This window comes from Archocentrus centrarchus, chromosome 22 (genome assembly GCF_007364275.1).
Source record: "Archocentrus centrarchus isolate MPI-CPG fArcCen1 chromosome 22, fArcCen1, whole genome shotgun sequence".
Taxonomy (NCBI): domain Eukaryota; kingdom Metazoa; phylum Chordata; class Actinopteri; order Cichliformes; family Cichlidae; genus Archocentrus; species Archocentrus centrarchus.
The window spans coordinates 24613645-24640915 of record NC_044367.1 but is presented as its reverse complement, the minus strand read 5'-3'; the positions used below and the strand labels follow the sequence as shown (position 1 = coordinate 24640915).

The 27271-nt window shown below is 40.9% G+C and overlaps 1 protein-coding gene and 1 pseudogene across 1 annotated transcript in view; one reads left to right on the top strand and one right to left on the bottom strand.

The window, feature by feature from the left end:
* pdss2 (prenyl (decaprenyl) diphosphate synthase, subunit 2) overlaps nt 1-27271 on the bottom strand; it is a 41465-nt gene that overhangs the window by 9328 nt on the left and 4866 nt on the right. The window contains exons 2-5 of the mRNA XM_030719003.1: nt 23436-23570; nt 14926-15124; nt 4557-4631; nt 1379-1552 (exon numbers count right to left, since the gene is read on the bottom strand). Of these exons, the coding sequence (XP_030574863.1) occupies nt 1379-1552; nt 4557-4631; nt 14926-15124; nt 23436-23570 (583 nt within the window). The remainder of the gene's footprint in view (nt 1-1378; nt 1553-4556; nt 4632-14925; nt 15125-23435; nt 23571-27271) is intronic.
* Nucleotides 4342-4460, top strand: LOC115773145 (uncharacterized; annotated as a pseudogene).

The following is a 27271-nucleotide window of genomic DNA, read 5'->3' as shown; positions in this document are numbered from 1 at the left end:
TATGAGAAGCTATAAATAAATATCAGCCACCTACTTGCAACAGATTGGCTTTGACAGGCCTCCAAATCAGAGACTGGCATCCAAATATTTTAGGGACTTAAAGCATCCATCATTATACAGTCATGTGAAATAAAGAGGAGAGGAGATTCTGTGCAGTACTGTTAAAAACTACGCAGACCCTAACTGCTTCCACAGGAATTAACCAGGTGCTGCTAATCAAATACATTTGATTAATTAATCATCAGCAAGTGTGACCACCTCTATAAAACAGAGGCTTTGGCAGTTTGCTGGTCTGAAGCATTCAGGTGTTTGTTACCATAATTCCTCAATCTTCCCAGGAGTGGACGTAACAGCAAATTCAATCCAATGGCAGACCATGCAATGCTCAGAGCCCAAGGGCTACATCTCAGAATCTACGGGCTTCAATTAACACATTAAATGTTAACGTTTATGACAGTGCAATTAGAAAAAGTCTGAATAAGTCTGGCTTGTTTGGAAGGGTTACCAGGAGAAAGCCTCTTCTTTCTAAAAAGAACATGGCAGAACAGCTTAGATTTGGAAAGCTGCATCTGAACACACCACAAGACATCTGGAAAAATGTCCTTTGGACAGATGAGCCCAAAGTGGAGGTGCTTGCCCATAGTGCACAGAACCACAGCACAAACACCTCATACCAACTGTCACAGGTGGAGGGGTGATGATTTGGGCTCGTTTTGCAGCCACAGGATCGCGGCACCTTGCAGACATTGAGTTGACCATGAACTCCTCTATACCGAAGTATTCTAGAGTCAAATATGAGTCCATCTGTCTGACCACTAATGCTTAGCCCAAATTGGGTCATGCAACAAAACAATGATCTCAAGCACAGCAGCAAGTCTACAATAGAATGGCTGAAAAAGCGAAGATTTGAGGTGTTGCAATGGCCCAGTCAAACTCTAGACCTCAACCTGATTGAAATGCTGTTGGGGAACATAAAGAAATCTGTGCAAAAACAAAAGCCTGCAAACCTCAATGAACTGAAAAGTATTGCAAGGAACTTTAAAGAAGAATGGGTCAAAATTCCTCCACAATGATGTGAGAGACTCAAAGTTATACAGAAAACAAATATTCAAGTTACTTAAGGTGCTAAAGGTGCTTCTACAAGCTACTGAATCACAGGGTGTACTTCATTTTTCACAGAACTGAAATCACAAAATACTGAAATTTCTTGTTTAAAAACAACAAAACCAGTTTTAACAACAAAAAAAAAAAAAAAGTTTGTTGTTCTTGTACATCATCACTTGGAATTCAGTTGTGGGTTTACCCTTAAAAAAAGCAGTGTGATGATAAGGCAGTCAAGCCTCAGACAACCAAGTGCTACTTGGTAGATCTGCCTCACCTTGTGGCCCAGTGACAGGTGCCTGCCATACTTGTAGGCCATTCTTTGGGACTCCTTGTCATGTTTGGCAAGCTCCATCGCAGCTTGACAGCTTTTGGCTAGCAGTGCCCCGTGGGACAGGAACGTCTGCTCCTCCCACGCCGCCACGTCAACGCCATCGATGAGGCCGTCCTCCTGCAGAGCAAACGCAGGCAGACAGCGAGTGAGAGTGGGCCTGAGCTCTCTCTGCTTTTACTTGACAACTTCAAAAGTTCCCACAGAGAACCTCACTGCTATCAAAACAACCCATCCTTGTTCTTTGACTTTGTCAGTGTGCAATTCAATTCAATTTTACTCTTAAGTATCCTAGGAACCACAAGTAAGTCAGCAGTCTGAGAGCGAAGTGCTCTCTTGGGGTGATATGGGACTATAAGGTCTTTGTGATAAGATGGGGCCTGATTCTTCAAGACCTTGTATGTGAGGAGAAGAATTTTAAATTCTATTCTAGATTTAACAGGGAGCCAATGAAGAGAAGCCAATATGGGAGAAATATGCTCTCTCTTTCTAGTCCCTGTCAGTACTCTAGCTGCAGCATTTTGGATCAGCTGAAGGCTTTTCAGGGAGCTTTTAGGACAGCCTGATAATAATGAATTACAATAGTCCAGCCTAGAAGTAATAAATCATGAATTAGCTTATGAGCATCAGTCTGAGAAAGGATGTTTCTAATTTTAGAAATATTGCGCAAATGCAAAAAAGCGGTCCTACATATTTGTTTAATATGTGCATTGAAGGACAAATCCTGGTCAAAAATGACTCCAAGATTTCTCACAGTGTTACTGGAGGCCAAAGTAATGCCATCCAGAGTAAGTATCTGGTTAGACACCATGTTTCTAAGATTTGTGGGGCCGAGAACAAGAATTTCAGTTTGATCTGAATTTAGAAGCAGGAAATTAGAGGTCATCCAGGCCTTAATGTCTTTAAGACATTCCTGCAGTTTAACTAATTGATGTGTGTCTTCTGGCTTCATTGATAGGTCAAGCTGAGTATCATCTGCATAACAATGAGAACTGATGCAATGCTTTCTAATAATACTGCTTAAGGGAAGCATGTATAATGTAAATAAAATTGGTCCTAGCACAGAACCCTGTGGAACTCCATAATTAACCTTAGCGTGTGAAGAAGACCATTTATATGAACAAATTGGAGTCTATTAGATAAATATGATTCAAACCACTGCAGTGCAGTACCTTTAATACCTAAAGTATGGTCTAATCTCTGTAATAAAATGTTGTACAATTGGTTGTGCATCAGCGCACACAGTTATTTTCTCACAGGTTTGTCAGTTAATTTAAAGGAAGAAGGAAACAGAAACAGGAGAAAAACAACTAAGTTTGATTTTTGAAACTGCAAAATTAAGTAAATCATTAAAAAATATATATATAAAAATGGAACCAGGTTGAAACTAGAACCTTTTAGATAAGACAAAAGTCAGGAGAATAGAGAATATAAATTGTAAATTCAGCACATGACCTGTAGTTTTAGATGAGTTAAAGAAAATTCTTGCTCACTGGTATCTGAGATTACTGTGACAATTTAAAGAAAGAAAGCTTCTTATTACTGTTATTAATTTGACTCAGGATGTCTTTTATTCTCATTATAGATAGTGGTGCCCACTTTCAGACAGAAGCATTAAAGACTTTTCTATGCTGCTCACAGCAGAGGTTAACTATTTGATGTAAAGGCAGACAGATAAAGAACCTTGGGGCTTTTAAATGAATTACACTAAGCTTGTTGTTTTTTTAAATATATATATATATATTTCTTATAGAAGGATGCTGGTGTTACTCTATGAAAAAGGCCATAACCTGAAGCATTTTTCTCTGCTTCTCAAACTTTCTGATTTCCCTATCTTGCCTTTTAGCCCCACCTCTTCCTGCAGAAGATTCTGATATTATCAAAACTAAGTATATGCAATTACTTTGATTCCTGAAAAGTGCTGTTATTTCCTTAAAGCAGCCAGGCACTGTGGCTGTAGCTGGCATTGTGGTGGTAGGGGGAACCTATCCCAGCTGTCATAAGGCAAAAGGTGGAGTATACCCATGACAGGTCGGCAGTCTATCATAGAGAAACGCATTTCATGTTCACATTCACACCTGCAGCCCATTTAGAACCCCCACGCATGTCTTTGGACTGTGCGTGGAACCATGGTTATCCAGTGAGAACCCACACAGGCACAGGGAGAATATGCAAGCTCTACCCAGAAAGATTCAAACCTGGACCTTTGTGCTATAAGGAAAATATTAATGTGCACATATTCATAATTCATTCATAAACTACTACTGCTAATTAGCCTCAGTATCAGTAACATCACTGCACTTTATCAGTAATTATAAACCATGCCCATACTCTACATCAACTAAGAAGGTTTTTCCCAATAACTTCCTAATTATTGCTTAAAGCTGCAGATAGATTATGAGTTCGATGTTCTCTGCTCAGTATAGTTCTTATAATGTGGTAGTAAAATAAAAAGAGACGATCTCCTTTAAAAACATCTTAAACTGGGCCTTGGTGCAGCCCCTCAGTTCATCTTCTGTCTGAAACAAGCAGGTTTAGCTCCTTAATTAAGGTCATCCTTCCTTTAAAGCCAACTTTCTTCTGATTTGCTGCCCATTGTAACCAGAAGGCTTGAACAGTGGGTGGGACTGCTGTGCTCACAGCTGGAGCTGTCTGCCTGTGATAAAAATAGCAAGGATATCTTCTCTACTCTATGACATCATACAGACTCAGGAGTAGAAAAAATGTGAATCCAGCGAGCAGGTGGTGAGCAAAGAAGTTTGTGTGGTCAAAAAAAAGCCTTCGGAGAGCTCTGTGCTTTAGTACACCGTGGCACGGGCCACAGTAACGGTCATTTCATTGGAAGTTCTCTCTCAAAGAGCTTAGGAGGGAACAGCAGAGATCTGCACTGAGAGCTTCACCCTGTCAGTATTTACAGCCATACCACCCTGAGCATGCCTGATCCCATCTGATCTCAGCAGCTAAGCAGGGTCTGGCCTCATTAGTGCTCGGACGGGAGACCACCTGGGAATACCAGGTGTTGTAAGCTCGTGGCTCTTGAAGTAGAGCGTGTCGTCTATTAATCGGAAGATTGGTGTCCATATTGAGATAAAGTTGGAAAGTACAGGAAAAATAGATGTTTTACCTCAATATTGTTGGAATTCTCATCATAGACTCCTTGAACCAAATCGCCAATGGCACTGGAGATCAATTCAACAACCTGTCAAAGAAAAATGAAAGACAAAAAAAACCCCCCACATATTTTAGATGTTTGTTTTAGATCAGGACCTCAAAGGTGCACATTTATGCTGATTTTACTTTATTTTACTGCCTCCAAAATATAATAATCGACAGGAATTAAATTCAATAAATCGTGATTCATGAGAAAGGCATCAAACATTAACAGGTGATTTAAATAGCACTTTGAAACTACTTTTTCCCGCTATCATTTATTAAGAATAGATTAAAACCCAATAAAATTCATCTCCCAGACAGTTATCAGTGCAAAGGTTGGGGACGTTTCTATCCAGTTCTTTTCAACCTGACCATACACTTTTGGATGTGATCCTTCATCTGCTGTTCCAAAGGTAATTTCATTGAAATGTATTATTATGACACCAAATCACAACAACAGTCATCTCGAGGGGATTTACAGTGCAAGGTAAAGACCACATAACAGTAGCGAGAAAGCCCCATCAATCAGATGATCCCCTGTGAGCAAACACTCGGCAACTGTGGGAAGGACGATATTCCTTTAAACAGGAAAAGATCCAAGTCCCGCTCCATGTTAGCAGATGAACAGGGGTCAAACTAAAACAAAAAACTGTCATGGTCCTGGGCCGTCTGCCCAGCGTTTTGTGTCTAATTTTATTTTCCCTGTGTTATTTCCTAGTTTGTTTTGGTTTTCATTGTTCTTGGTTCTGGCTTTATCATTTCTGGTTTTCTTGTTCCTTCATCCCTGTCTCCCCTGCGTCTGTGTTCTGGCGTCTGTTTGTCCTTGTTTCATACCCCTGACCTTCTACAGTATGTTTCCATATTGAGTTTTATTCCCAGTGTTGTGACTAGTCTGCGTTTCTGTCCCATGTCTGTGTCTCTGTTTCCCTGTGCCATGTTCCTTGTTTAGTCACTTCCTGTTTTATTTTGACAGTCTTGTGTTCCCCGTGCTTTGTGTTTAGTTTTGCTTCCCCTGTTATTAGTTTCATTTGCTTCACCTGCTGTGCCCTGCTGTTTCCTCTTGCCCTGATAACCTAATGTGTATTTAAGCCCTCAGTTTTCTTCTGTTCTTTGTCCTGTCGTCGTCTATGTATACGTTATGTGTGTTCTCCGTCCCTTGTGTCCTGTAGTTTAGTTCTGGCCTCAGCCCCAGCCCAGTTTATTTGTTTATGATCTTCATTTCAATAAAAATACATTAAGTTCATCACTTCTGAGTCCTGCATTTTGGGGTCTTCCTGCTCCTGCCACACACCGACATGACAAAAACTGTTTTCCCAAAAATGGTTTCTGCCCTTTTTAGTAGTTCCTGTCACACCGATTTAGTTTTAGGAAGTCACTTTTGATTTAATATATTTTATTTACATTTCTAATTACTAACTTGACGCTGCCAAACGTGGGTGTAAAGTCATAAGTGACAGCTCTGACTGACAGCTGGAGCCACAGAGAATATTGTGTATCTCTCTTTGTGAATGAGAGGTTGAGAAGCAAGGCTGAGAGGAAATGCCGTGTTTACTTCCCTTAACCATTACTGCCTGTTTCAAATTAAGTGAGGTTTTCTGTAGTAAACTGGACTAAAAAGCTGGTCTTTTATACAGCCCTTGATGTAAATGTACTGACAGTGAACAGAGGCGAGTGGAGGAGAAATGTTCAGTCAAATAGGAAGTCCCCCCAGACTATAACCTCATAACTAAGAGATGGTTCAGGGTGACCTGATTCAGCCCTAACTATAAACTTTATCAAAAAGGAAAGTAAAGAGGGGGGGTCTGTCTTCTGAACTCAAATTGGGAGCTGGTTCCACAGGAGAGGGACCTGATAGCTGAAGGCTCTGCCTCCCATTCTACTTTTAGAAACTTTAGAAACCACAATTAAGGCTGCAGTCTGAGCAAAGTGCCCTGTTGGGATAATATGATACTATGAGGTCTGATGTCATCGTCGGCTGATGTTACATTTTTTGTGAAACCACATACAACACAGTCTCCAGCGATCCAATCGATTAATCTTTAAGGCCTGAGGTGGCACATACAGTTTAGACTACCAAGCCATCACTGCTTTCAACAGTGAAGGAAAAATGCTACAGAAAATACACATAGAAGTATGTAGTGACACAGCAAAATCTTTTAACCAGCTTCGTAAGGTTTTTAATTACACAGGTGAACCTTGTGACATTAAATAGTGGAATCGGTAGTGTAGTACTGAGGTAGTGCTGGTATACACAAGAACCACTCAGCTAAGTAAAAAACTAATCTGTCCATGTTTAATTAAAGAGATGAAGGTCAGTTTCAAGAACTATGACACTACCAGCCTCCTAAATCCAAGCGTGCCACTTTCAGGAATATTTCATGTGCCATGTCAGTGCATTTCAAGCTTACTGCACTGTTGGGGATTTTTTTTTAACCACTTTTATACTGATATTTACTGTCACTATTTCTATATCATGTATTAAAGTATATTAGTCAGGGGGGTCAAAGTCAAGTGGGCAGTTACCATCTTTAAGATATAAGTGTTGGCCGCTCTTTGTCTCATGCTCTTATTTTTTTGCTTTTCTCTTTTCTGTCCTCTTTTGTTCCTGTTTTCTACATCCTTCTCTGCCTCTGTGTTTCTCTTTTCTCTTCTCTCTGTCTCTCTATGTGTGTATATCAGTCTTAACTATGTTACTGCCTGTGTCTTGGTCTTTGTCTGTGTTTTGTGTACCTAAGATGTCTAATAAACAGCCTGCACCAGAACCTGCTTATCCAAATGATTTTTTATGAAATTTTAGATTTAATTGGGTTTGAATTTTTGGCCAAAAGGAACATGAGGACCCCTAAAAAAAAAAAATTACCAACAGCATGAGCGGTTTTGTCTTCATTGTGAAGATCCACCTCAAAATCAGAACCCTCAAAAACACTGACAATGGTGACTTAGGCATCAAGGCCCATATTATATTTTGCAATTATAAGATTTTATGAGTCATTCCCACAAATATAACTAATAAAGTTAGAACCAGTCAGTCCTACAACACAGCGATTCTTGATCCAATCCCTTTAACCAGCAGCAGACACAATGTTCACAGTAATTAGCAATAAAACAAATAAGAAACAAACCTCCACAGTATATTTAGTTTTGACAGCAGACAGTCCTCATCACTAAACCCAGAGTCAATTTCTCAGTCTTTTAAGTCATGCTATACCGAAAATTCTCAACAGGGTTTTGTGAAGTGTTTGAGGATTACCTCGATCCAGACTGAGCCCGGATGGCAACATAACAAACCTGACAGACGTTTGATTGTGGTTGCAATGGACTAGCCACTTCCTGAGTCCTGTCAGTGTAGCATGGCTTTATGGACTGCCATTTATATAACCCTTTTCTAGTCTAACTGACCATCTGAAACAATTTACAATACAAACTATGTTCAGGTTTTCACAGCAAAGAACGGGTGTGAGAGCAGTGGGAATCTCAACTTTGAAACCTTTGAAAAGCTAAGACGCACAGGTACTAAGCGGTGTCTGCATGCCTGGTTCCAACAGTGAAGCCTGAAGGAGAAGCTGCGCTGATGACATGCCATCCCATCTGGTTTGAGCTGAGTGGGATGATCAGTGACCTTAAATACACTGCCAGCCTCTGTAAGGGCCATCTCGCCAAGAAGCAGAGTGATTGAGTGCTGCATCAGATTACTGGTCTCCCACAATCACCCAACCTAAATCCAGCTGAGTTGATTAGGGATGAGCTGGATCACAGAGTGAAGGAAAAGCAGCCAGCAAGTCCTCAGCATACGTAGGAACTCCTTCCAGTCTGTAGGAAAAGCTTCAGGTGACGACCTCATGAAGCCGGCTGAGACAAGTCCAAGAATGCGCAAAGCTTGTTATCAAAGGAAAAAGTGCCAAAAGATCATATCTGAGCCGGAGATTACAGGTTTGATTTGCAGAGCAGTCAATATGTCCAGCTACTTGACCTCTTCAAATGTCCCCAGGTCAGGTACTGCACTTAGCCTCTCCCTCCTCTTAAATCACTACAGCTAACGGTGCTGATTAAACTCCCAAAATGTCGATGCAAATGAGGCTGATCACAACTGACACGCTATTCGGTTCATCTGTGAGATTTGTAATTAAAAACCACAATTTTCCCCCCCCTTGACTGAAAAGCGAGGAAACAGTATCTGAACAGCTGGTTTGGAGAATTAATCTGAGGTGAGATGTGCTGGAAGCCAGGTGAACTGCAACTCAGCTGCTCATTTTCACTCCGTAGGGGAGCTCCTGGCGATTTCATGAAGCACATCCAGACTCGCCTTCGTTCATTATACTCTGTATTTATAGAGGAGTCCAGTTTGAGAGAGCCAGCTCGGGTGTCTGTCTGGTCTGAGGTGCTGAAATGGAGCTAAAAGGCAGATGGTGAGACAAAATAAGAAGGCGTCCAGAGAGCAGAGGGGTTAACAAGGTTTTGGGAGTGATGATCTGACCTAAGGGTCCTCTTTTCTCAAATTCCCTCATTATTCAAAGATTTCTTTCACTTTTGTACATCTGGGTTTGGCTCATCAGCATGCAAGGTCAGGATTCTGCAGAAATATTGGGAGTCAAATGAAAAAGAAAAATGAGCCTTAGGTCTATCAGAATAAAAGGTAAATAACCACTACACCTGCAATCAGTCAGTCATTAAATATACTTTAAATATACTTTAAATACATTTGAAAAACATTTCAAAGGAGAAACAGCTAAAATTGTCTCACAGGACCTTTTGTCTGTTTTGTTTCCTTAAGCATGCAGTTGCCCATTTCCCCTTACAGGGGGCATGCATGCCTACGTTTTAGCTTAGAGAAATCCTACCAGCTTCTTATCAACCACCAGATAAAAGTCTGCATCCTTTAAAGTGATTGTTTATGTCTGGATCTATTGAATGAGTAAGAATCTCAGTTGATGTCTTCGTCCTTCATTCACAGCTGCAGAACAATGTGGACAGTGAGGATGAGGCCACGCCTGTTACAGTTCAGATGAATGAGTTTAAATTTAGAGCTCCTTCAGCTCATCCCAGACATCCTTGGTTCATCAAAAAAAAAAAAGTCTGGTGACGCTGGCTGCTCCGTCAGCCTCGCAGTGCCCTTTGGGTAACTGAATCCACAAGAGGAAAATATTGAGGAAACCTGAGCTTCGCCCACAGACCTGGAAGGACAATGTGCCTACAGTATTACCAGATGTGGTGTCTCTGCCTGGCCTGCGTTGGGAAGTGGGGGCCAGTGGGGGTCTTTTTTTGGAAAGTATCAGATAATCTCTCCCCCTGCCTCCCCCTTACTCCATTCCCAAATCTAGCCAGATCGTGTTTTGCCGACAGGTCTGCGAGGGGGAAGAAACCGGAGCTCCATGGGAAGATTATTTTACAGTTTATACAAGTAGCAGCATAGGTTTTCTCTCAAGGCCACGACACATAATCTCCATCGCTCTCAGTGCCTTAAAAGAAAAAAGAAAAAAAGCCTGGTTTATGAGAAAAACTTTAAAAGCTGCAGGAAATAGTCATCTGTTACCCTGCACTGTCAATATTTAATATTAGAGTCAAACTGCACAGTTAAAGGGCTTTAAATATCAGGTTATTAGCAGATTTTAATGAGTGAAAAGCAAATCTCTTACAGCCTTCATTGCATTTGCCTTTGGAATACTTCGAAGTTTGAAACTGCAACAGTATATTTGCAGTTTTTCTTCTTCAGGCCAAACAAAAAAGATGCAGCACTTCAATGGTTACCCCACCAGTATTATACATCAGGTTTATCTCAGTACTTCTTTAATCAGGTTTAAGAGCTAAATATTTACAAACTAGAGGTTTTGGCTTGTAAAGAAGCAGGAAGATGGCATGCAAAATGATTGAAGATGAAGACTGGTATATTCATCATTTCTGTGGCAGTCCTGTTTTTCATGTCCTTTTATAGAAATACAATCTCACACCTCTGTTATACAAAAGCTCGAAAGTGTGGGGCAGAAACATGAAGCCAGTGTGGAAGTGCCAAAAACTGCAGTTCCTCAAATGGCCACTTGAGGCTGGCTCCAAAAGTGAGTCACTCCTCATAAACTCCCATGTTAAAATGAGCACTTCACAGCAGAACTAAACATGATCACAGCCTGCAAAAAAACCCCAAAACAAACTTTTAGCTAATTTACCCTTTCATAACATTTATTTAAATAACTCAATTTAAACTGTATCAAAGCTTAAAGTTTGCATTACTGGGAGGCGTGGCTGTGGTGAGTGACAGGCAGGTACTGTTAACCATCTGCTAGACTTGCACCAATTTGAGTCACTGAACGGGACTACTATGTTATGTGTCTGTTTCTATTTGGTGTGTTGGTGCCTTTTTGAGCATTTTAGTGCAGTTAACTCACAATTGCATAGCTTTCTGTGAAGTTAATTATACTAATGGACAGTCCAGGCAGATTAGTTTTAAGGTATTATATTATTCACCAATAGGAGCACTGATAAATGCATTGACAGTGGACCTGCATTGACTGTGCACCCTTCTAATTTACAGTTCTAATCATATGAATTAGAACAGCTGACCAACTGTTCAACATCTTGGTACACTGTTTCTAACACTAATGAATGCACATTTATAAAATTACGCCACCAAATGGCATGCTGGGTAATGCTAAATGGGTAATGTTAAAGGCTGGAAGCGGCTCTGTGCTGCAGTGAAGAACAGCAAAACAAAGATGGAGAAGAGACGAGGCCAGCGATGTTCCAGAGTAACTTGTGACAAATAACAGATGAGAGACTCATTTTTCATCATTTCTCGTGCTCTCGTCCCCTCAGACTTTCACTGCGGATGGGGCTCAGGCAGCTCCACAGCGACAGGAAACCAGGTGAGGCAAAGATAACATGTTACTCGAGGCTAACAGGTGTTTTTCCTGACGCCAGAATAATTTGTGCAACAAACGTTGGAAGAATAAGTCCAAATGGAGTTTGTTTCAAAGCTTTGGCTCTGCTCTGGAAACATTAATGCTAAAAAAAACAGATGTTGGCTTTGTGTAACAGCAGCTGCACATCCAAATATAACAGGCAGCATTTTAAGTACTGACTTTACAGCCCTGTGCCAAATATTTTATTTTTGTTAAAAAAGTTTGGGAGAAGATTATTTTTAGTTTTGATTGTGTATTTTATTAATGCTTTATTTATTTTCTTAAGTAGTTTTGAGGGTTTTTTTAGTGTTTAGGCTGGGGCAGAGATCGGGGGAAGCGACCTGTGAGTGGGGTGGATTCAAATCTAGGCCTCTGCAATAGATCACCTGCACAACCCAATGAGCTAAACCAGGTCCCATTTTATTTATTTTTGATGATATAAAATTTTTTTTTAAAATTTAATTCCTGACAGAAAAAAACTAGTGATTTTAAACCTATTTAATTACAAATTTTGCAACAATAATAATATTATTATTATTAATAATAATAATTAATATTATTATTAATTATTATTATTATTATTATTAATAATAATATTATTGTGATATACTGTGGAACATCCATCTATCGGTGCTTATCCGGGTCCGAGTTGCAGGGGCAGCAGTCTAAGCAGAGAAGCCCAGACCTCCCTCTCTGGGGTGACAATGAAGTCAGTGACAAGTAACAGTTTTAAAAATAGAAAAATTGACTTAATTGAATAAATTAAATGCAGCAGGGCTTAACACCAAAATTCAGCACAAACTAAACCACATTTCTGTAACTTCAGCTCAGCATTATGGACTCATCTCTGCTGTTTACAGTAATCTCATTTCCCCCGTGTTCCTCCCAGTGAAAAAGGCTGAAAATACGAGCGTCGCTGCATGCTGTGGTGTGGTTTTCCCTTGGTTCATTTTGTTTTGCTAACCTTTTCAAACACGAGTAACTGTGAGCTATCAGATGTCCATCTCCTTATTACCTCTTAAAAACTTCCACTACGGGGGATGCTTCCTGTGGTTGCTTCAGATTGCAGGCTTGTTTGGGAGGGAAAAAAAAATAAAAACAAGGTTAATACTCTCCAGGATTAGTACCAGCTGAATGGCATTGTTCTCACCTTGAAAATTAACAATACTAAAGGAAAATATGCCGTAAGCATTCAGTTTAATCAATGCCAACATGCTTGGCTTGAATCCACACTTAATGTGATTAAGTCATTGTTAGTTTGAGTCATCAGGAGATCTGCTTTTATTTCATTTTCACTGTTTTTCTTCATCTTCCAGGGAAACAACAATATCAGTTCCATTACTGTCATTTGTAGCTTAGCTACAAAGTGGCTATTATCGCTTTTAGCCAATTAGCCCTGTTAAGGAAGCACCATACCTTTAGAATTACCTCTAATTTATCAAGGAAATGTTGTTTCATAACTCCCTCTGTGTTTCTAATATAAGAAGCACCACTGGGACCTACAACATATGACTGCGTGTGCTGAAAAAGAAGCGTCAGGGAAGGTGATAAGGGCTGGTCCGGTTGATAGCACGGGAGGAGGAGACGGTTATTTTGATCCACTCAGGCAACCACATTCTGAGGGAGCAGCATGGTGACAGCATCTGTCAGCGAGGGGTTACCGGGCTACGTAACAGATATGATCTGCAATGCTCTTACAAGGGCGCCACCGCACCGACGTCAGAAAATGAAAACTAGAACAAACTAGTGTCTGTAGACCACGTTATCCAGCATATAGCACAGTCTGCATGCCATCAGATGTCTGAGCAGGAAACCCTTCTAAGACTGAGACTTACCCCTCAACATGCTACTATACAGCCCCATGCTTGAAGGTGTTTGAGGATGAAAATCATCCACCAGGTGCCAAATGAATGCAGTGTGAAATATACTTAAGTATTAGAATGACAGCTGAACTGAGAAGCAAAGAGGACCACCTGCTGAGAATCCTGAACCAGATCAGGTCTCACCTACACCACTCGTCCTTAAATTTCTAAACTTGTTACCCTTGCCAAGCAACGTCTACTCACGAAAACAAAGCTATGAGAAAGTGTTAGTATTAGACAAATTCTTGTTGGAGTACACTTTCTGTCTTAGGCTGCACAAAAACTACTAAGCTGAATTTCTTGAAATTTTGGCAGAAATATGAAACATGGGTAAAAGAAGAATTCATTTAATTTTGATTCAGTACTTTCTTCCCGCTATGTTTGGACCAAAGCTGTGGTTTCGCTTGCTGGAAGCATTTAACCCTGGGGTGACAAGCATATGACCAGTGGACCAAAAATGTCTTGCCAAAGGATCCAACCTGGACCACTGCATGGTGTGCAAAGTGTAAAAATTGGAGAGACAAAGGGTAAAATCTGGGCACATTTACTATACTTTGCATAAATGTACAAAACATTAAGCATGTGTTACATCATGAGAATGACTGAAGAACATTACCCATGGTCTGCCATACCACACCGAAGGGAAACGGTTATGCCAAGAAACAATGCCAGTGCATTTCTTTGATTCTAGTATAATCAGTAGCACTTCACTTTCCTGAGACATATCAGGCTGTTTTTCATGTTTTGTGAATTAACAGTTAATAAAATGCAAACAAATTTTACATGGAGCTTGTATTCTACTCTAAAACAAAGGGGGAAAAAAAAAAATCTGAAGGTGCGAGCAGCTCCTGAGCTAAAATAAATCTGACACCCCCGATTTAACGAAAACTAAACCACTGTCTTTACAATTATTGTGCGTGTATGTATCCTTGATGTATAGCAACAACATTAAACACACTTCCTCTTGCATTTGGGAAGCTTTGATCTTTAAAAATATTTATACATATAGTTATAGATAAAAAGATGTTCAGGAGACCAGCAGGAAGGCTGATCATAGTACCCACATGTGTGCACAAAACACTGACTTGTATAAACAGTTGATCTTTTAGCAAATCCAACAGACTCAGCTCTGCCTTGATTCTCCCACTGTTAAAACTGACATTAATGAGCACAACATCAGGAGATGCTTCAAAGTTCTGGAAAGCAGCTAGTCTTTCTAATCATCTTGTGGCCCTAACCCAAGATTGGGACGCAAAAGACCATAGGAAAGGATGCGCAGCAGTAAGTCAGACAAAATGAAAAACATTGGAATATTGCAGATTAACACTTTAATGTACACATATATGAATATCAGTATTGCACTACCTTGAAAAAGAAGTACAACACCTGCCAAAATTAAATTTTCTTGAATCCATTTCATGACTACAAGGAGACGCTGCACTCAAGGATTGAGAGAAAAGATGTTGGTACAAAGACTGAGACTGTGGAGGTCTCTGAGGACTCATACTGAGACAGCCCTTCCCCCTAAAATCAGTCACGTCAGATTGGATATTTCTCAGGAGAACAGGTTGTTACTGTCGGACAATACCTTAGTGTTGTTGAGCTGGGCCAGCCCCGTGCAAGCGTTTGCGAGCAGAAAGTCGCCGCTCAGAACGGCCATCTTATTCCCAAACTCCATGTCCCTCAACGGGCCGTCTGAGACCGTCCAGTCCTTCAGGTTGACAATCCCACGATGCACCAGGAAGGCCGTGTGGATCAACTCTGTGATTTCTGCCAGGTTCCTCTGACTATGAACCAGAAAGAAAAAACAATAAATCTGAAAATCACAGCTTTGCCATCAACAGCTTTTAAAAAAAGGCGTTCCAAAAGTTTGACAGTTAGAGAGCTTTTTGACAGAAACATTTTTATTGTCTTTATGTCAGCAAGTTTGAAAACTCATTCAAGCATTCAACACACAAGTGTGCTGATCACAAAGAAATCAGTCAAAACAAAGGACTTATGGGTTTCTCGTTCTTCCATCTTCAAAGAAGGAAAAGTATTTAGTCAATAAAGCTCTGATATTCAGGAGCTGCAGTCCTTTCAGTGGGATCCTTTCAGTTCAAACACCCGAGAACTTAGAAACTACTATTTAAAGGAAAAAAAGACAGCTTGTCTAAAACCATAAAATAGGGGGGCTGATTTCCAGTTTCATATTTTTACACTTGGACTCCAGTAGAGTAGCTTTTCATTATTCATGGGTCAAAATAATCCTTATTTATCCTTTACTGGGCCTCCGTGCAGCCCAATATGGTTCATCTAGAAATGCTGATGTAGCGACTTGCCAGTCTCAAGGAAGAACTAAAGCATACCCTGTTTTATCGTCCATCAAACACTAATTTTTAAAAACTGAACATCATGTTGTATCACTGGTCAACAATTTTTCAGAAGTCGTCTGCTTCAGAGATAAAATGTGCCTTTTTTTCTTTTGATCTGCTGAATCCAAATATGACAGATGTTGATCAGCACACAGGTCAACATCTCTTGTTTAAACGTGTTCTATAAATGCAGTGACCTGACTTGATTGGCTACTGTTTCCAAGTTATTTTTTTTTGCATTTCACACCTTTGTACATTGTTTAGATGAGTTTTTATCATAATTTATAAGCTTATCTGTTCTTTATTATGTAACAAATTAAGGCCTTTGTAGAGAAGAATTAATAACGTATTAGAAAGTTTAGCAGGGTTACTCCACCTCAATTCATTAAAAAAAAAAAAAAAAAAAAAATTTAATGAATTTATTAAAGGGCCAATTTATAGTCTATGATGTCACTACAGCCCTCTCACTGTATATACTGGCGCCGACAGCATGCCGGAGTCGCTGCAGTCTTCTCCTGAATGATAGCTGTTGCTGCTCAGACAAAACTTCAGCATCAGCAGTGATACAAGAACAAAAGTTGAAACAGGAAGCAAAGCAAAGAGTTTTGTTCAAAGCTCTCTCTCCAGAAAGTTTCATCTCACCTTATGTAAACAGAGAATCTCTGACCTCCTATACTGACTAGAGTCAGACCAATAATAGGATTTTTAAGACCGATGTAATACCGATATTATATCGAGTGCCCTCTGCAACCTTCCTGTTGCAACATCGACACTAACAACGTAGCTGAAGGATGTTTCTCCCATCTCTTCTGTACTTTTTTAGTTTTCATTTATTGGTAAATATCTAATATCGGCCAATATATCGGCCCCTGCCGACATATCAGTCAGGCTTTAGTACTGATATATGACTGAAATGGTGGTAAAAACCAACAATTCACTTGTGTCTTCCATCCATCTGGCCAGCTACACCACTCACACCACCCGAACGAGGTTACAAAAACTGAGATGAGCATAACCAGCAGAAACAACACCAAAATGCAGCTCATGCTAGCAGCTGTGACGTCACTTTTGACGTGTTCCACCATATGCAAGGGTGACATCGGCAGATATAATGGTCCAGCCTGCTTAGCCAGGTCAAGATGGTAGGTCTACAGGTGGGACGGAGAAACGTCGATTTCATCAGTTACCCAGAATATTATGAGATCTGATGAGTGATCTGTTGGTTTGATCACTTTGATGTACGTCTCCCCAGCCAAACATATTTAGTTATTTAACAATGTAGGACACTATTAAAGGAAACATAAAGGTTATAAGAGTCGCAGTACTTTCAAAAGAATCTCATGAAAAAAAAAAGTAAAAATATTACTTGTGCACTCTCTGCATATGGGCCAGAATTCAGGGGTCAAAATGCATTTTAGTCATTTCTGGGTTCAATTAAGAACGTCTGGTCTTAGAATGGACCTTGTAGCATTCCATGAAAAACAGCGCCAGCCAGCAGTTGTAAGCACCGTTTTCAGTTTCAGTGACCCAAAATTCAAAAGGTTTGACTACAATTATTTCAAAAGAATTAAAACTTATCAGGGAAGTATGGCAGATCCATTTCCCTATAGGCTTTTTATATAAACTGACTTTTTGGAACCACACACGTCACCCCCTGTTGGCCATCAGAAAGAATGCAAGTTTACATACTTTTTTTTTTAATATATAGTCTATGTCAGAAACAAGCCATTGTGGCTCCCTTTCTCTTGCCTTTAAGCCAACTTTACTCTGATTGGTTGCCCCTCATGCTCAGTGTGCCAGTGATGACCAAGGATATTAGGAAAATCTCCTGTCTTTGACATCATACAGATCCAAAAGTAAAAAAAAAAAAAAAGAGTTCTTTGAGCAATAACCTCGCAGGGATTACTCATACACTGATCTCATTATGTGAGACTCTGCCAATATTTAATAGGAGCATCCACCATTGGAGTACTATAAATATATGACATAAATAACAGAAAAGCATAATAGGTCCCTTTAAAAACCGAGTCAGTATCCTCAAGGGCATAAACCAGCAGATATGTCAGACATTTTGCTGCAGAGCATGTCAGTGGTTGTGTTAAAAAAAGAAATTAGGCTTATCATTAGCAAATAACAGCCTTTCTTGATTATGAGAGAAAAGACATAAACGTGGTCTTTGAATAGAGCCTTTCAGCGCAGCCTTGTGGAGGATATAATCAAATGTTGATTCAGTCATTGGTGGGGGATAATTAGGCCCCTCTCCATATGGAAGGAGCTCGCCATGCTGTGACAGGAGGGATCCATCCAGACAGGGTCGGGTGCACTGATAGCCACTTACGACCTTCTTTCAGCCGCTATGAGGACCTGATGAGCCGGTCGTCTGCGTTGAGCTTCAACTCCTTCCTAAAGACACACTCTCACACACACACACTTGTAGCCAGGTAATTGCCGTGTTCGACGACGGTGAAGGAAAAGATGTGATTAAAATTCAATAATGTCATCTATTTTGCCTCTCAATCACACCCATTGTCTGGTTGGTTTCTCTGCTCGGTGACGCAGAGCAACAACACAGAATGAGAAGTTAATAAGTTCAGGGTTTAAATAAGAGGAAATTAACAGATTGACAGGCTCATGTTCTCAAGGTGCCTCGAAGTGATGGCTATGCTCGACGGGCTGCACGAGGAGGACTCATTGTTTCAACAAGAGGAACAATAAAAAGAGCCAGGGCTGATTCTGGATCACAAGAGTAACAGGTGAAAATATATTCCAAGTCATCTTATTCTTTGCTTTTTCACTTGAACTAAATGTAACAGAGAGATCATCTACTCATGCTCCATATGGCTACAGCAAAATAATATATTATACCCAACAATGGACACTGATACAGAAATAAAAGCAGCCCTGTTAGTCTGGGTTGATGTTTTGCTGTTTTGAAACAAACAAAATGACAAATATAATATTTTCTGGAAATGAGTGAGAAACTGTGTCTATTCTTTATTTAGTAACTAAGGTGAAACCACTTTATGTGAGTTATTACTTTAATTTCAGTGCACAACTATAGTGAGACAAAGTAACCACAGGGGAAAATGTATATTAAATAGATTATCCAAAATACCACACGTAAAAAAATAAAATGTCCTTCATCCAAGAAATCCAACATTTCCTACCTTTAAAGAGGTGAAAAAAGCTTCAGAGTGGCTGTGTGTTTTAATACATGAATAAACAATGAGAGGCGGTGCTAAAGACTGTTGTATAGTAGGTTTTTTCTTTTAAATGGACATAGCATGCAGGTTTGAAAACCTTAAGCCAAAGTGGAAGTTCCTTAAAACCCACATTCTTTCTAACAACCAGCAGGGGGCGACTCCTCTACCTGATAAAAGAAGTCAAACTGTATAGAAGTCTTTAGGAAAACGGCCCTGCTTCTCACTTCATTTGTGACGTCCTGACAAGTTGATGGTCTTAATTGATCGTCTTGCATGTTTTTCAAAACGATGCTCATTTTGCAAACTTTAGAGTAAAACTGATAAACGAGGGCGTGCTTTAATTGGTGGGTCACTGGAGTGATTTTAGCTGGACTCGAATAACAGCAACACTTTCAGAACTTACCAAGAAGTCTTGCAATTTCATTTACTTTTCTCCAAGACCCCTCCTTTTATTGTCGTTATATGAGAAAAGTTGAATCATACACTTTCAGCTTGCCCTCCATTTCTGACTGTTAGTGGAGTCCCAGGTGACAGAGTGTAGCAGCACAGACTTGGATTTGGCTCTGTTTGCATAGGCTTGTTAATTTAGTTAGTTGTTTAGCTTTTCACAGTTAGCACATTTTTCAAGCTGATTTTCGCTGGGGAAAACTTGCAGCACAAATTAACGTTAACAGTGAATAACGGATGCACCTTCCTAACCAACAACCCAACACTAGGATTAGATGATCAGCTCTGCCTTCTTGTCCAATCATGAGCACTTGAGGTATCAAAATGAGCCCATGATTTAATGGGTGACGGCACAGTGGCTATGCCATTTACATACAGACTGTGCTTTTTGTGTTCGTTTGTCTTTGGTTGTTTACTTATTTGCTTAAATAAATAGAAATATTGTTGCAAAAAAAAATAACTTCCTCTAGAAAGAACAATAAATATTTTTAAGACCAAACAAGGGATGTTTGAAAAGGTGAAGGGACTCTTTACGAAGGCAAAACATTTGGATCTGGCAGATGGATGATCAGGCTGGGGAAAAAAAAAAAGACAAAATCGTTGGTTTTCCTCTTTTCTTTACCTGTACATGATTAGTTTACCAATGTAGTAAAATGCATAATTCCTAATTGGTGGTATTTTCTTTTCTTTCTTTTAGAGATAAGAGTATTATTATTATTATTATTTATCATTTTCACTTCAGACAAGAGTGAAAGAAAACGAGGAAACTCAAAATGAAACTCCTGTACAAAGTACCACCCTCCAGAACCCCCTATCAGTTGAACCCTGGTGCATACAAATTCCAAATCTCCACTCTGCCAGACCTGATCAGCAGCAGTGGAGCTTGGGGAGGAAAAAGGGGGACAAGGGGGCCGGTGTATAAATAGCTTTGGTGCCCAGTTGCATAGCAACCGATGCCATCTTGCAGAGGTGTAACGCCCCTTGCCACGCCCCTTGTCCTGACTGTTCTGTTCCATTTTCCTCCCTCCGCAGTCTGCCTTGCTATCAAACACTGCCTTGCAGATCTGTGTGCATCCCCGTGTGTGATTTAAAGAGGTGGCCTGTCCATCACACGGCCTGCTTGATGTGCAGTGGCATGGCTTTCATTTGTCACAAGAAATTAAGAGGTGTGGTGGGTACAAGTTGGACTGTGCATGTATGTGTCTGTGTTTCTATCTATCTATCTATCTATCTATCTATCTATCTATCTATCTATCCATCCATCTATCCATCTATCTATCCATCCATCATGGTGGTGCTATGGTGAATCATCAATGTCAGGCAGCAGAGTGGGAAATGTTTTACAAATGCTGCCTGTCAGGAGGGAGGAGACCATCCCCCGGAGGTTTCAATCACCCCCCAAACCCGCCCCACCCTGACTCCCTCCATCCTTCCATCTCGCCATCAGCAGAGGTGCTAATGAGCTCAGGAGAGGTGGGGGCAAAGAAAGAGAGAGAGAGAGGAGGCAAAACAGTGCAAATGAGGTGATCAAGTCATGCTGTGTGTGTGTGTGTGTGTGTGTGTGTGTGTGTGTGTGTGTGTGTGTGTGTGTGTCTTTGGACCATCCATCACACGAGTGAGGGAATGCAGCATGTTGGATTCAGTGATCCGGTGTCACAGGGATGTGACATGAGGTGACTGTGTAGAAACTCTCGGCCTCGCAGGCTGAGCGGGGCTGGGCTCGAGCTCTTCCATGACGCCTGGCTTATTTCAATTAGTTCTAATATTAGGATTTCTGCACAGACGCAGCTCCACTGCACACATGTGCCTTGTGCCAGCTTGCAGTAAGAAAGAAGGCTTTCAGGCTCCCAGCACATAGCCACGCCAAACACAGCAGTCACTTCTGGAAACCACTTGGCACACACCCACACCCCTGTTCTGAGCCGCGTGCTGATAGTTGATGTGTGTGTGTGGAAGCCTGAGAGGACCATGAAGTGCTGCCTAAAGCATTTTAGCAGCAGAACATTAATACCACATTAAGCACTTTACTTTTAAATATGTGAAATAAATTGGTATGTGTTTAGTTTGTGGTTTTATTAACCACTTTTATTTTCTTTATACCATATCTAGACTTAACAGTGTGCAGCTGCTCTGTGAGGATTTATTGCTCATTACACAGAACTCTAAACAACAGCAGGACCAGACTCAACACCTTCACCAAGGCTGAAAACTCCCTCTATTTAAGAGAAGTTTATGTACGTTGCCAGAATAATTTGTGGACATGAATATATTGAACACATTTCAATTTAATACGCATTTGTGAAGATATGCAAGGTTCATCCTCCGGGGAGCAGGAAGTCTGCGTGAAATGTGTGGCAATCTTACTTTACTAGAAAAGTAATGTTTAATTTCTGAGTGACTGTGGGAATTATAAACATCAGTGAGATTAACATTAACATTTTTGAAGCCACGACACTCAAATGGCTAAAAGCAGCAAATTAGGAGTAACCTAGTGGGGATGACTGGTTAGAGCATGTACAATGTGGGTGTGAAGGATTTCCACCAGAAAAGTTGTTAAACCCAGAGGCTGCTGCAACTAGGGGGGACACAGGATTTGGTTCAAGTGCTACTGAAGTACTATATTATTAAACCCTAACCATGCTGTGGCACACAGAAGCCTAACAAGCAGCTCTGTACACAGTATGTAAGAGCATTGGCTTCACTTCTCAGAACTGGAGACACTGGGGAGGCACTGGGGCATTTCTTTTCCAATTCCAGCATGAAAAACATACATGCTACACAGCAATGAACGGCTCAACCCATCTTAAATAGTGGACGCTAATGTGTGTGTATCAGCTTTAAAGTGAATACAGTATCATGGAATAACATTCGCCTGGTTCTCCATGTTATACGATTTTACATTATTTAAAGTATTAGCTGTTCTTATAGGTGTGAAGCCCCAATCTGACTGGAACCCCCGACACTGCACGCTCATTGGCCACGTCTTGAGCCAGTAAGCATGCCCAGGATAGTCCTCTGACTCTAATAATGACCTTAATTTAGAAAAAATATTACATGAAATTAGTCACTGCACCCAGAAATTCATCAGGAATGTTTACTGAGGTCATTGTTTTCCCACAAACTTCCATACAGCTGGAAATCTTTTTGTAACCAGAGGAGTCGCCCCCTGTTGGCTATTAAAAATAATGCAGGTTTAAGCTGCTTCGGCACTGGCCTCACTTTTCAGACCCAGAAGCTGCGTCATCTTTTACACCATCTATGGTTTCAATTCATGCCCAGCAGGCTGCTGAGCTTGTGATGCACTGGCAGAAATACTAAAAGCAGCGACTGTGGGCCTTTACAGAATTCCCCTCTCTTTATTTTCCCACATTTCTTCTCTGTCCGTAGGGCCAAAAAATAACTCTAATTTTTTAAAATTTAATTTTCTAAATACCAAGTTTGTATAAACAGAGGTTTTACACATGTATATTTTCCAGACTAAAATCTCTCCATAACGTATCCTCCCCCAAATGATCTGGAATCTAAATATAACTAAATATAACTAATCTAAATATAACTGAATAAAATATAAAACATTTGATCTCGCAACTGTGCCTGCATTGTCTCCATATTTCATCATATTCACAGGATGATGTAGTGCTTCATTTATAGGAATTGATATGGATGATAACCACAGAGGACGAGATAGAATTACCTGACACGAGGATTTTATTTCACTGTTTATCCTTCAGCAGCCATGTAACAGGGACAAAGGTGGCATTGCCTTTCTCGCTCGGCTTGCCATGCACATTTATGGCTCTACAATCCAATGCTACAGATGTTCACACTGCCCACTGTTTCCCCCCGAACGGCACATACATGAGAAGTGAAAGACTGGCTGCGAGTGTGGTTACGGATTTCATTTAGCAGCCATGCAACTGCAATTAAAGGTGGAACATTTAACCTTCACTGTGAAAAGCAATCAGTTACAGCTCTCAAGTTAAGTATTATCAAGAAAAAGTGAAGAAAAGTGTTTTAATTGATATTTGCTGATCAAATCATATTACTAATAAGCACAGATTTTGCATAATTATCATGACAGTGTTGTGATTTACCTTGGGTAGATGCCGCAGACCATGTCCTGGGCTGGGAGATCAGAGGTGGCACGGCTCGGCCCTGCAGCTTTAGACAGGAGCAGGACGACCAGTCCCCTCATCTGAAGGTTGTTCTTGCTATCGTAGACGAAGCCTCTGCAACAAAATACCATCAGCATTAAAGCACCGCTATATATTTCATCCAGAATTTTCACATGTAGGAAAAACCATCATTGTTGGCAGTGATAATAAAAGCAGCTATGTATTGGCAGAGACCCTGAGTGTGAAGCCAGTCACACAGTCAAACGGTTGGTTGGTTTATGCTGGGCAGACGAGGGAAGGGGTACCCTCTGGACCAGCTGGAAGTCTGTTACAGGGCAGACACAGACCACAACTGTGCACGCCCACATTCACACCTGGCTAATTTAGAATTGCCAATTAATGCATGTGTTACACAGGCACAAGTACATGAAGAAAAGGCTGAGATACCAACTAGCCAAGTTCAAACTCACAAAAGGAAGCACCAAATAGCTCTTGTGTTTTAGTCCAATTATTAAGGATTTGCAGACACATGACCACCAACCATGTGACATGAACTTGTCTGACATTTTGGACGTGACGATCTAGAATCAAGTGAAAACTCTCTGAAACAAGATATTTTAACTCCTCCCCCCTCTAAGGCCATCCTCATTCGGATTGGCTGCCCCCCACAAACAGAAGGTGTGCGCTCACATTTAGAGATGACAATATTTTGGATATCCCCACTGTTTGACATCCTTTTCATATACATACAGTTATTACTGCCATTTTGAAAGCAGTCCCCGATACTCCAAAATCAAATATACAATTTTTTTTTCTCGAGTCAGAAGTGCCATTTATCCAACAAAAGACAGGGAACAAAAAAATAATTTTAATTTTAATCACAGGACCATTTCAACACGTTGCATCTTTCACACAGTAGTAGTAGCAGCTCACTTCTGCATATTCGTTTGAAACCCATTTTATTTTACAATGACTGCTAATCTTTACTGCTCACCATAGAAAATAATAAAAACGCAACTGATCATTTTTGCTGCAGGACTTTTTTCTTTTGGGTTTGAAGGGTTGTGGTGATGGAGGTGGTCATGGTATTCCCACCCCCCTCGCCAACAACCTTCTGAGACATTCACAGAGGCACACGCACACCCACAAGACACACACAGAGGCCAGCGGTAGCTGCTTGTGTGGTGGGCAGATTAAATATCTTTTTACTCTCTCCGGGGATCGGTTAGACAGAGCACCTCTAATCCTGTCCCTATGGGAGCCCCTTGTGCCATGAATCACGCTCTCGTTAGGGGCTCCGAGGCAGACAAGCGGCCACGCCCCCCTCTGCTCGATGCCCAGACAGCGGCCTTACCAACCTCAAGCCCCCACCCTCTCTGACCCACCCCTGCACCACAAAGGGGGGAAGGGGTGGCTGTGGTGGTGGAGGAACCCTAGACAGATAGGGGATGTGAGAGACGGAGCATGAAGAGAGGGAGGGGACGGAGAGAGATGGAGGGAATAGAGGCCAGGCAGAAATGGGAAAGCACGAGAAGATGACTGAAAAAAGAAAGACGAGTGATTCACAGTGTTGTGGTAACAGGAAGAAAAATGCCCCAGAGCTTTGTTCCTTCCTCCCCAAAAAAACCCTATCACATAAAACACCTCAGTTTCCAGAAATTTATGATGACACTCTATAGGGCTGTCTTTCATCACAGCTCAAGAGATTTATTTATGGCTACTTTAAATTTCTACCCAGTTGGAAAATAGTTGCTGAGACCGGGGCGCTGATAAACGTGGCAGCACGGCCCGCTGAGCTAAACCGACTAGAGAGCGAAAATTATGAAGCTGTGGAGCCCAGGTAAGCCTGTGGCCTGAGGGTGGCAGATGATTAATATTTATGTCACTATCCACACCAGCATACATCAATCAATCACAAACGCCCTCCTGCAAAGGGTGCAAAGGGGGTGGGGGCAAAAAGATGATGTGGTAGAAAAGTGAGAGAGCAGAAAAAGAGAAATGGGCTGCTGTCATTTTAAAGGGTTGTGAACAGGTCACCACGCCTTCTGCTCTGCTACTGCAGCCCAAGAATTCGGGAACTTTAGCCGCTGTACACCACTGGCAGGAATTAATGCATGCAAATGTATGACCCCACATATGGAGTCATATTGATCCTGTGCCTGTGTGCCCCCCAATATGCCTGCATTTAACAGATTTTATGCAATGCATCCGCCTCTACAGTGCACAGCAGATACATTAAGATGATGATATGTTTAGAGTATTGACCAGCAGTTTATTCCAGTTTCCAGGATTTGACTCTCACATTTACATAAAGCCTGGTCTACAGCAGGTAGTTCAGGTAACGTGTAGCTGCTTTTTATAGCATTTCTTCAGAGAATCCACTGATCCATAGACCCCTATGATCCAGGTTCTTCTGCAATTTGCAAGGACATGTTCAAACTATTATACAAAACATGTGTGTTATTTCATAGTCATAGGCTGCAATTATGAGTCTTAAAACATGACCGCCTTAGAAAATGAGTTTGGCAAAGAAAAAAATGCTGAAACGAGTCTTTAAATTTTACCCAAACCATAGTTTTTTAAGTTTTCTCCATTAAATGATCAAAAACAGAAAACAGCCAGAGTACTAATGCTTTCGTTTGCATCACAGACATTAAACTGGTGCAGTTTTGCTATTTAAACTATGATATTCATGCTAAAAAGTTGGTTAAAGGAAAAAAAAAACTCATGCTGAACAAAAGTTAGATTTGGGCTTTAAATTGGGATATCTGACGTGGGTGTAAAATTGATTTGGTTGTTTGGCAGTCTAAGTCAAACTCTCAAGGACTGTCCTTAAAGCAAATAAAGTTTCTTCTCCCTGGCCCGCAGTCCTCTCGCTGTAACTCCACACTTTCGGGCGAAGTTAGCTGAGCTGCAGTTTTTGAGAATGAAAAGAAAGGAAAAACCGAAACCCAACTCCACGAGGGTCTGCCTGTCTGCTATTGTGGATATTTTTATCTGCCGCGTGTCTATAGCGGAGACACAGAGGGAAATACGAACCAGCCAACCCAAGCTGACAGTGAGCAGTCAGACTGTCAAGAGGTCTGCTACACCCCTCCTCCCCAGCACAACCCCCACCCCCTGCTGCTACAACACCCAAATGGATTGTCATATCAGATTCAGGTGTATAGGTTATTACACCCTTGGGTTCCTGTTTCAAAAACAGCCGTCCGCATGGCAGGATTGAGTTCGAGGACTCTCTTCTGGTTTGCTTTCCATGGTGCTCTAAGCTCCTGATTTCTTTTGATAAAGCAAAGTTCAAGCAACTCCTCGGATAAAGTCAAGGGATAATATTGTAAAGATGTGGCCAGCATTTTGAGTCATTTTCTACAAAATTCTTCTCTGGAAGTAAATCAAGGGCAAATTCCTGAGTCTGCCTTTGCACCCTATAAAAAGGAAGCCTTCAGAAATTCCATGATTGTGAATCGATTGCTCCTAAGATAGTGTCTGTTCTTAATCTGCTTTAAGTTATAAATATAAACTAACATAATCTAAGTAAAATAATAACTCACACAGTTGTACTTTTTTGTCTTTCTTAAATTCATGGGCTGGAAAAACTGAGCGAACTCTTGAATTTAGTAACTTACAGAAACTCTTTTGGTAGTCCGTCAGCACTTCTGAGATGTCTTGATCAAACAGCCCTCTTCAGGACAACACTCTGACTGCCCATCTAAAATCATGCATTTCCTTCTTTTAACCCTTGTACTGCTGATTTACTTCTACACTTTGGGTCATTATCCTCTTGCCTCACTCAGCCAACCCCTTTTTTCCTTCTT